Here is a 10006-nt window from a genome sequence, read left to right as displayed (position 1 = left end):
TTACTTTCGTAAGAAATTATGGATTGGTTCATGTGCTAGGAAGGTTTTTCCACCTAGAGCTGATACTTTGGTATTTGGCTATCCTTTGGGGGTCATTGCATAATATTGATGCTTTCAGTTGAGATCGACACAATGGAAAAGGCAGCTTTCCTTTGGGATAGATTGTCATAAACATCGGTTTTTTCAAAGTATTGCTAATAAGAATGGTCTTTTAGGTGTGGATCTTCATATTTCCTTTGGAATAATTATGTGAAATGAGACCATACAGTGGGCTGTGGGGGTATTATACTCTTTGTTATCATTTGTCCAAATATCTAGGGTCCATGTTTGACTTTCAATAAAAAAAAAAAAAAAAAAACTCGACAATAATAAATTGAGTTGTATGACTTTGATGTTATATCCCTTTATTTATCTTTATCCGAAACAAGTATCTTGAAAAGGAATTTTATACTCCCCATTTTCAATGAAGATGCACAAACATAATCCAATAACTGTCAACTGTCCTCTATAAATAAGGACTCAAACACACAGACATACACACCCTCAAAATTCAAACCAACTCTTTGTTTTCCTAACATTGGCCACCAAAGTTTGGCAAAAGTCTTGGAAACCTATGGAGAGAATCAGGGATTTGGCTTCCCAGAAAGCTGTGGTCATCTTCACAAAGAGCTCGTGTTGCATGTGTCACAGTATCAAAGCTTTGTTCTACGACTTAGGCGCGAGCCCTGCAATACACGAGCTCGATCAGGATGAAAACGGGAGGGAGATGGAGTTGGCCTTGAGAGGACTAGGCTCCAACCCAACTGTCCCTTGTGTATTTATTGGTGGACAATTTGTTGGTACAACCAAAGCTGTCATCACCCTTCATGTTGATGGAACTTTAAAGCAAATGCTGATTAATGCCAAGGCCATCTGGTTTTAGCCTTTAGGCCAAAGATTTATAACTCGAACTCGGGACCTATAGTCTTGGGAGTTTAGGCGCTGATTGATCACTCGGTTAATTCTTAATTGTGATTAAAAAAAATGACTTTTGTTTAATTGTTGGAATGTTTTCTTGGCTTGAGCCTATTTTTAGACACTTTTGCTATAAAGATTGTGACTTTGTGATAATGATGTGCCGAATGTTTTACATTTGCTTTTTGTTCGAAATTTGTTAGAATTATCTAAAATGACAATATCCAACTTTTTGTGCAATTCTTCAACTTTGTTTGGGTTTTTAGATGCACGATTGCAACTATTTAATTTGTATCACACGTTGTGATGTGTGAATGGATACGCCAAATCAACTCTTTTCGAATGAACAAAATCTTGGAAAATTGATGCATAAGTTTTTAAGGTTGAATTTTTCTACTGACACACACATATAATTATTCAAATTCTTTGATCAATTCAAATCAATTATTTCTCTTACTTAAATAATTCTTTGATTAATTCATTAACAATGCATGAAATCGTTGTGCAAAAACTAACGATCGATAATCTACTTTCACTTCAAAAAGATGTGATTGTTAATTTTAAAAAAATTTCGAAGTGTTCGTTTGTTAAGTTTTAAAAGATGGAATGGAGAAAATTTATTGTGTTATAGATTATATTCATATATTAAATATTAATATACTTCATAATTACAGAGATCTATTAATTTTCAATATTTCCCTAATTTTATATTGAAATTTTATATAACCTCGAAAATTTTGTAAATAATATAATTGAAACATATATATAATACTTTGCAAGTGATGCACTCCAAAGTCTTATCATATAAAAAGTCTCAAATAATTAATGTTACCCATATATATATATATATATATATATATATATATATATATATATATATATATATATATATATATATATATATATATATATATATATTTCTTTCTTTTAGAAAGATATATATCAAAATGGGATGGCCCAACTCATTACTTGGCACACAATTTAGTTGTGGGCGGCGGCAACCCAAGATTCACCACCATGCACCGAAAGCCTTGTCGTTCGGAATCTTTTTTCGGGAAGAATATTAAATATCGACGGGAGAAGGTAACACCCAACAACTGGAAGAATATGCCTTGTAGGTGTCTGTAGAATATGATACCTTAATTAATGCGACAGGATTACGAGTTTTAACATTCGGTAAAATACGACGATCTTGTCTTGCTCGGAAGTTGCATGATTTTTTGGAATTTAAGAGAAAATATTTTATTGTTGGGAAATGCATGGAAATTGATTACATGACATTTCACAAAGATAAAGACATTTTCCATTTTCACTCATTATGAGTTGAAATCTATTCCATCCCCTCCAATGAATTCATAGTTCCACCCCAAACCGAACTTGTTTAAAATTAGTGTCCGACAAGATAATTGCCTGATTCACAAACTTAGTTCAGTACATAAATAAAAACCAGCTATATATAAAGAAATAAACAAACTAACAAAACCAAGAAAAAGCATAATTTTCTTCATATTTTCCATTGAGGTGATCACAGATCAGAGCTCCCAACTCAATGGGTGTAATATATAACGAGACAGACTTCTTTTCAGGTCTATGGTACTAACTGAGGGATTAAGCCAATGTAGCCCGGCGAACTCGAGTGCAGGTTCTTTGCATCTTAACTCAACCCGAGGGCCGATGCCTAGAGTGCATTCTAGACTTAAATAACTGTGACTTTTAAATGTAAAGACAGTGAATCCAAATCGATGCAACATTCGTTTTTAAGACATACAATAAGCCTTCTACTTCACCCTTATTCTTAGGTTTTCAGGAGCTTGGAAAAACCATACATCAACTTTACTCGCTATTTTACTTCATTTGTTGTTTGTTTTTATTATATTTCTTGTGGAATTCAATCCTTCTAGGTTTTATATATATAATTCACAAAAATTTGTGTAAGACGGTCTCACGGGTCGTATTTTGTGAGACGGATCTCTTATTCTGGTCATCCATGAATTGAAAAAGTATTACTTTTTATGCTAAGAATATTACTTTTTATTGTGAATATCGTTGGGTTGATACGTCTCATAGATAAAAATTTGTGAGATCGTCTCATAAGAGACCGACTCTTACTTCAAATAGAGGTCACATTTCTTCATTAATGAGATTGATTCGTTCACCTTTTTTGCTTTGCATCCTTGCACTTTCTAGTTAGTTGGTTCAAAGTGTATTTAAACTATTAAGAATTTTAAATAAATATCCAACTTTTCTTTCGATATTATCAAATTTAAGTAAAGATCTAACAACGTTTTGTAAAAAAGTCAAATATTTAAAATCGTATATAATAGTTCAAATCTCACGCTCGTTTTGTGTTTAGTTCACAAATTTAATATATAAAAATGCTTGAATTTTAGAATAATGAGGTGAAGTACCTTAAAAGATATATAATATAAAAATAATATAAAATATATATAGATAATATAAATATTTTTAAATCGTAAAACTCAACTGAAGGGGCCAACGAGTATAAGTCGCATTCAATAGTCTGGCTTAAAACGTTTTTGCCTTGAAGTCGCTATTCATTTATCATCATTATTACTTCAAAACGTTCTTGGACATATGAAAGGGACTGATGAGCTAACACAATCAAATCCTCCAAATCCCCTCCCCTTCTCTCTCTGCATCGAATCGGCGATTGTTAGCGGCGACGCCTTATCTCCGGCTGTGTTGTACTCTTAATGTTCTTTGACCTTTTCCTGGAATGGGTTCTAGATTGGGTAAATAGTTTGATGTTTCGTTCTTTTGTGCTGTGTATGTGTCTGTGTGTGTTTGTTTGGCGTTTGATTTTTGTTTACATATATTTCCAATTTTTAGGTTCAATTGAGAAAGAAAATAATCGAAATCAAGTGCTGGTTTAAGTGGAAAGTTATTCAATTGATGTGATTGATATTAAGGTTGCAAGCTTCGGTTAGATGGGATTTTTTATTTTGTTTTAGATGTGGAATTTTAAGAACAATTTACGTTTTTACAGATATTATTAGGTGAAATTGAAGGATTTTTTTTAGTAGTTTGGAACTGTATCTGCATTTTTTTGGTCTATCTATTTTGTGATTGGAAAATTTTACAGTGTATCTTTTGGATGTGTGGTACAGGTACTTTGAAATTTTATGTGATAAGAGAAGCTTTTGGGATCTTATGAAGTGGTTCCTTGGTCCCCTGGTTGATGATTCAGATGTGCGGTTGCTATTGCAATTTCTTGATGGTTTTTTTGGATTGAAGGAGGTGCGCAAAACCTTGACTGTACTTGGTTTTTGTAATTGGGATTGGGAATGTTTTATCATGTTTGAATGTTTAAATTTCATTTTATTGATATATGAATAGTGAAATTGGTTACCATAGGTCTGAAATTCTTGTTGAGCAGGTGAATTTCAGTGAATCGGATTCTCTCACTCGAAGACTTGAGATTGGTGTTGATTTGGTATTTGGAAAATATTCAAAAGAAGGGTTGCTATGGCTGAAGGAGAACAACTTGAACTTAAGTTCAGAATTTTCGATGGGACAGATATAGGTCATAGAACCTACTCAGCGTCCACAAATATTGCTACTCTTAAGCAAAGGATTCTATCTGAGTGGCCTCAAGGTTGTGGTTATGCTATGACTTTTTAAGGAAAAAAATTGTGGTATTTACCTTTTTCTCCTTGTTTCTACTGTTGTAAGTTGCATTGAGATTTCATTGTGATGAAACCTGAAAGAAATTAGCAGTCAAATAATGCTTCATGGACATGTTATGCTTCAATGGCTTATTCCTTGTTGTATTTTCAGTTGACAATACTTGTGGATATTATTTTGGTCTTGCAGAATCAAAATAGGCAAATTCACGGTCCCTTGTATTGACTAACATGTCCAAAACATGTATGATATGATGTGTATATCTGATATCATTGACGAAGTTCTTTGGACCATTTAGGAATTGCTTTCTATTGAATGTATCTTTGATTGGTTTTCAACCTTTTGTCCTCTTTTATTTTTACTAAACCCCTACAATTATTCAGATAAATCAGTGGCACCAAAGTCTGTGAATGATATGAAACTAATACATGCGGGAAAAGTTTTGGACGATGGAGAGACACTTGCTGAGTCAAGAGTACATGTTGGTGACCTTCCTGGTGGAGTTATTACAATGCATGTGGTTGTACAGCCTCCTGTTGCTAAACGAAAAACAGGTATGTTTATGTTTATGTTTTTCTACACATTAATCTCAGCATAAAATATTGGCATTATACATCATATCCATGTGATATCATTCAGATCCTGTTACATTTTTATTGACATGGTTATGGGATAAATTCCAAGCTACTGACCTGCAAATTGTTTATTTTCACTGAAACTAGAAAGGTAATTACCCTCATAGGATCAAAATATCGATCCATTTCACGTGATATTATCTGTGGACATATTGTTCTTTGGATGCAAATATAATTTATTCTACAAAATGGTCTAACTCAAATTCGTCATGGGTGCAATGCAGATAAAAACAGCGCTGCTGATAAACAAAATCAGATGTTATGCTCGTGCACCATCCTTTAGACCACAGAATCTTGAACCATATGTCTGCATAGAGCATTTCCCTTTTTTTTTAAACAGTTCTCTGCAAAAAGAATATGAAGGTTTTGTTTTGTTTTTTTTTTTAAAGAAGAACGATTCATCTGATGGGCATCTAGGATTTGGAAGGTTGCATTTTTTTAGTTGTGATCAAAGTTTGTTCGAGATGGTGATTATTGTAAAATTTGCTTTTGAACAGGATATGGATTTGTGCCCCTTAGTTTCTGCCCAGCATTAACTGCCCAGCATTAACAATTAATAACTCTGTATCAAAATTCATCGTACCGAACTGCTTAATTTCTCCCCTCGTGAGCTGAAGATTTTCTCGAGTTTTAGTTTCTTGGGGAATAGTATAATCACAATTTTTAGATATATATATATATACGTAGATAAACGATATATATGTATGTATGGTAAATAAGTTTTAGAATCATTTTAGAAACATACCATTATTCTTCTTCCACCGTTTAAAACGGAAAACACGGACCGTCTCTTATAACATCCTACCAAAATACATAAATCATTCAATAATGTAGTTCTTGAATTTTTGTCCATGTCGAGCGATTCCAACCTCTAATTTTTCACTTGTATCTCGATTCAACAAACCTACCTTACTCGATGAATCGATTCTAGTGCAGATTGCATAGTATTTATGAGGTATTAGCAACCCATCTGCTTCTCAATCGAATGAGTATTTAAATTTTATCTAACATCTTTTTATTAAAAAAATTCGTTATCACAAGATATACTAATTGAAGAAGGTGGGTTAGGAGTTTTTCATATATCAATTTCAGATTTTGAGTAATCTGAACATGCCTGACTAAATACAACGGAGCCTCATTGCTATGGTTTACAATATAACCTCGAGCAATTTAACATTTTCTTCCTCTTCTTTCAGTTGATTATGAAAGAAAAATCGATCATGTTTTCATATGATGTTTGAACAATCTGAGAATTCTCCAAAATACTTAAACCAGGTTACCGTTACATAGACAACAAATCCACAAATTAAACCAAGTTAAAATGGTTATTCAAAGCCTAAAATCATTTGTAAGTTGTCACACAGTGTAACACGTGACTCCAAATGTTAGATCAGAATCACGAGAGCTGATATTTATGTACACTAAATAGGAAAAAAAGACAAACCAGAGAAGGTTTAAGCAAGCAGCAGTAACAAATATATTCAAATTCTTTAATGACTTCTTTTGGGAAGACAACCGTGGCGACATCCCAGCATTCTCCAATTGCACCTGCCAAGTTTAACCGAATGAGTGATAATCTTAACAGCTATGTTCCCTTGATGTAAACTTAAATAAACGGATGGTGAAGTTGAACTATTGACGTGATAATGGCAAGCCGAGGTATTACTATTATTAACCTATCCATTCAGCTATGTATCGTGTTTAGTTATTCGCCGATTGTTGAGTGCGTTTCCCCCCCTCAAGCAAAAAGAATTAGAAAATTTATAGTGATTTTTCTAAAAAAAAACTATTCCACCCCCAAGCCTTATGTCGCCCTCATTAATCAGGTTTCCCAGTTTCGCCCCTTGAACAAGGGGCTACTCATTTGGGATAGGATTTGGATCAATACTTCTCAGAATGATGATGAGAAGAAAAACCCATCTCATCTTCCCCACATATTTTGATGATTCATGAAGGGGGAGGAAAAGTTAAAAAAAATTGCTGAACTGAGGCGACCTTAGAACCTGATGTTATTCACAAGCAATCTTGGTGTCAAAGCTGCTGAGACAAATGGCAAATGCCTGGAAAGCAGAGATTGGATACTGGTAGTCCATGGTGAAGACATCCTTTCCCACTTTCCCAAACTGGAGAATGACGTTCTCCTGCTCTTGTACACCAGTTCCAGTCTCAACCGATGCAACCAGTTGAAAGTTCTTCACCGAGGCCACGGTTACGCGCCCATTGAAGTTGAGACACCAGCACTGGAGTTGGTCATGCCATCTGGGAGTCTTGTTTTTCAAAACAAGTTTTTCATTTTTCTGTGTCGACAATTGTCCGGACCCAGATCGAAAACTATCCACTCGAGATGATTTTGATCTAAAAAATGGAAGGGAAGGAAAGGAATCCAGGTTTCCTGGCAAGAATTCAGTTGGCGTGGGAGCTACACCTTCTGGATCGGTTGCAGAAGCAGGTATAGCATCCATGACGCACTGCATTCGTCTTGGACCCCTGCACTAGTGGTGTTTATTAACATTAGCAAGTGAACAGCGTCATAACTTATCAACGGTCATCTTCGATACAAAGCAATATATACTTGGAAAAGTAGGTCGTTCTTCAGAAAATGTTAAACAATAAAGTGGTTCTCTTTTGTCAGTTCACTTAGTGAATCAATCCCAGACACTTCAGCTTAAATTTCTAAAGTTTGTACTTAAAAAAGAAATTTCATACACATGGACAAATTTCTGACCTCGATCCCAAGACATTTAACTCATATGAAACATGAGCCACAGTATAGTTTCCTGCAGGGACTCTTGGAGATACTTGTCTCATTCCAACTAACCTAGAGGAATGAGATTTAGTAACTTTCGCTTCGGCGTTTGGTGGCTGGGCATCATAGATCATAAACTTGGTCCCAAAAAAATTAGACCTGCCACCACCAAATAAGAGTGACTCCAGTCTGTAAGCTTTAGAAGCCGAAGTTGCATTTAAAATAAGGTTTACCTCAACTTTCCAATATAGTTGGTGCTGCCTTTAAATATATCATCAGCATTGAGAGATATTATGTAGTCAGTGTATGTTGGCCGTCTGAATCTTCGAGCAGCAAGGAGGAATTTCCCGTCATCATTTGAAGCTGTCAAAAGATTAACAGGTGAACACTGGAACAATATAGTAAGCTTTTGAAGCAAGAACCCATCCGCCATCTTGGGTACATTAGTTAGAATAAGATAAAATGGTTTGTGGAAACATATTCATGACTTAAAATATGAAAGCAAACAAAGATAAATAATGTTAAGACTTCAAATACGAAAATCACTCTTTAAAACATATGGCAACTTACCTTGACTCAAATTGAGGTAAAGGTGATATGTATGAGTTCCGCGGTTCCGCTTTATGAAACAATTAATTAAGGTATTTCTTGGACCAGGCTGCAGCAAACGAGCAAAAACTTTCTCAGCTAGTGCTAGAGAGGGAAGAGAATATCAAGAATACATGCTAATGCAAATACGCCCAACAGCTGAGTAATTAATTGTCTGCATTACATTACTTTCTTAAATCTAACTGTAAAGGTGGAGGACACTAAAGAGTGATGAAAAAATACTTGTTTCAGGGAAATGGGGAATGTCACACTGCCAGAGACTTCTAGGTTTCTGACAATTTCTTTCATTATTTCCCTCCAGCTCCTACAAACACCTGCACAAGCAATCACGTTCTTTCTCGAGGGCCATGCACACTCCGACTTCTCCATCCTTATCAGCACATCCCTCAAGAGTTCTGGTGGCATATTGGCCCAACAGCTCTGCTTCAAAGCATCCAAAACAGCCACTGAAGAATCCTCGGTTACTCGATGAGACCTTGACCTCAACCCATGACTGAACCTCCCATCGAAACCCTTCCTAGATATGCTCCCGAACTCACCTCTCATGTCTTGAATTATACTCTTAAATGACATGATTAACCAATTAACTGATTAAGTATATACTAAACCAACTATTTCTCTTTCAATCACGGGCAATTGAAACTAATCACATATCCAGAGAGACAAATCTTTAAATTTTCGATCATCAAAATCATAATGCCCGGTAAACTCCAGTAAACATATATCCTTTAACATCAAGAAATGAAGCTGCGGGAAAACATGCTTCACCTAATTCTGTTTCAACACCAATAAATACAGCTAGCTTTATGCTACCCTCCAAATTATACAAAGAAACCATCGGCTGACAAGAAACATTTACACAAAACTCCAAACATAAAATCCAACGTTTACCCCAAAAATTAAAGACACGCGAATCAAATAGACACACGAATAAATCTAGCGATCACAAAAACCCCAGATCACATAATATTGACAATTCCACCACGAACCAGCACAATTGATCCTCCCAACAGAAACAATTTCACATAGTTAACCAACCAAAAACACCGACACTCGTACAAAATAAAAAAAGAGAGGACCCAGAACGAAAAATAGACCGATTATGGAGTTAACGTGTAAAACCCATGTTCAGACTCATCAGAACTCTTCAATTAACAAATCGGGGATTGTGTGGCGAAGAGGAAAAAAAGGGGATGATTAGGGTTTGGCGAATTTCGTCATATCAATTTTGCAGGTTATACAATCACGTTTTTTTCCGCGACAGGGAATAACGCTGAAAGCGTCTCTTTCGGTTCTCGAATCCTCCTCGGGTCGGTATATATTAATCGGGTCAAATTTAGTTTTAGTCAAACTTTCTACATAGAGTAGGTCTCTTGCGAGGCGATCTTATAGATATTTATCTGTAAGACATGTCAAT

At 35.2% G+C, this 10006-nt stretch overlaps 3 protein-coding genes across 5 annotated transcripts; 2 read left to right on the top strand and 1 right to left on the bottom strand.

The window, feature by feature from the left end:
• Positions 1-525: 525 nt before the first annotated feature.
• On the top strand, positions 526-1010 carry LOC140829648 (glutaredoxin-C11-like). Its single transcript, XM_073192954.1, has one exon. It carries the CDS (start codon positions 614-616, stop codon positions 920-922), a length of 309 nt encoding a protein of 102 aa, XP_073049055.1. The 5' UTR covers positions 526-613; the 3' UTR covers positions 923-1010.
• Positions 1011-3489: 2479 nt separating this feature from the next.
• On the top strand, positions 3490-5870 carry LOC140830424 (membrane-anchored ubiquitin-fold protein 3-like). Of its 2 annotated transcripts, none has more exons than XM_073193701.1 (5): positions 3490-3707; positions 4083-4212; positions 4352-4570; positions 4983-5153; positions 5459-5870. In XM_073193701.1, exons 3-5 carry the CDS (start codon positions 4441-4443, stop codon positions 5515-5517), a joined length of 360 nt encoding a protein of 119 aa, XP_073049802.1. In that variant the 5' UTR covers positions 3490-3707; positions 4083-4212; positions 4352-4440; the 3' UTR covers positions 5518-5870. The 2 variants fall into 2 exon arrangements, with proteins under 2 accessions (XP_073049802.1, XP_073049804.1); XM_073193703.1 differs by having other exon boundaries at positions 4330-4570.
• Positions 5871-6487: 617 nt separating this feature from the next.
• LOC140830423 (tubby-like F-box protein 3) lies at positions 6488-9861 on the bottom strand. 2 transcript variants are annotated; one of them, XM_073193700.1, is made up of 6 exons: positions 8812-9861; positions 8551-8638; positions 8214-8343; positions 7960-8139; positions 7230-7721; positions 6488-6782 (listed from the first exon to the last, which is right to left on the bottom strand). In XM_073193700.1, exons 1-5 carry the CDS (start codon positions 9160-9162, stop codon positions 7244-7246), a joined length of 1227 nt encoding a protein of 408 aa, XP_073049801.1. In that variant the 5' UTR covers positions 9163-9861; the 3' UTR covers positions 6488-6782; positions 7230-7243. The 2 variants fall into 2 exon arrangements, with proteins under 2 accessions (XP_073049801.1, XP_073049800.1); XM_073193699.1 differs by having other exon boundaries at positions 7238-7721; positions 8812-9860.
• Between the last annotated feature and the right edge of the window lie 145 nt (positions 9862-10006).

The sequence above is a fragment of the Primulina eburnea genome, chromosome 4 (assembly GCF_022965805.1).
Source record: "Primulina eburnea isolate SZY01 chromosome 4, ASM2296580v1, whole genome shotgun sequence".
Classification (NCBI taxonomy): Eukaryota; Viridiplantae; Streptophyta; class Magnoliopsida; order Lamiales; family Gesneriaceae; genus Primulina; species Primulina eburnea.
This window is presented reverse-complemented; position numbering and strand designations above follow the sequence as displayed.

What these genes read in the sequence shown, in the direction of transcription:
- LOC140829648 (XM_073192954.1), top strand. Translation starts at nt 614, where the DNA reads ATGGAGAGAATCAGGGATTTGGCTTCCCAGAAAGCTGTGGTCATCTTC.
- LOC140830424 (XM_073193701.1), top strand. Translation starts at nt 4,441, where the DNA reads ATGGCTGAAGGAGAACAACTTGAACTTAAGTTCAGAATTTTCGATGGG. An exon ending in TCTATCTGAGTGGCCTCAAG is followed by an intron (nt 4,571 to 4,982) that starts GTTGTGGTTATG and finishes ACAATTATTCAG; the next exon opens with ATAAATCAGTGGCACCAAAG. An exon ending in TGTTGCTAAACGAAAAACAG is followed by an intron (nt 5,154 to 5,458) that starts GTATGTTTATGT and finishes GGTGCAATGCAG; the next exon opens with ATAAAAACAGCGCTGCTGAT.
- LOC140830423 (XM_073193700.1), bottom strand. Translation starts at nt 9,162, where the DNA reads ATGTCATTTAAGAGTATAATTCAAGACATGAGAGGTGAGTTCGGGAGC. An exon ending in TCCCCATTTCCCTGAAACAA is followed by an intron (nt 8,639 to 8,811) that starts GTATTTTTTCAT and finishes CGTTTGCTGCAG; the next exon opens with CCTGGTCCAAGAAATACCTT. An exon ending in AACTATATTGGAAAGTTGAG is followed by an intron (nt 8,140 to 8,213) that starts GTAAACCTTATT and finishes TGGTGGTGGCAG; the next exon opens with GTCTAATTTTTTTGGGACCA.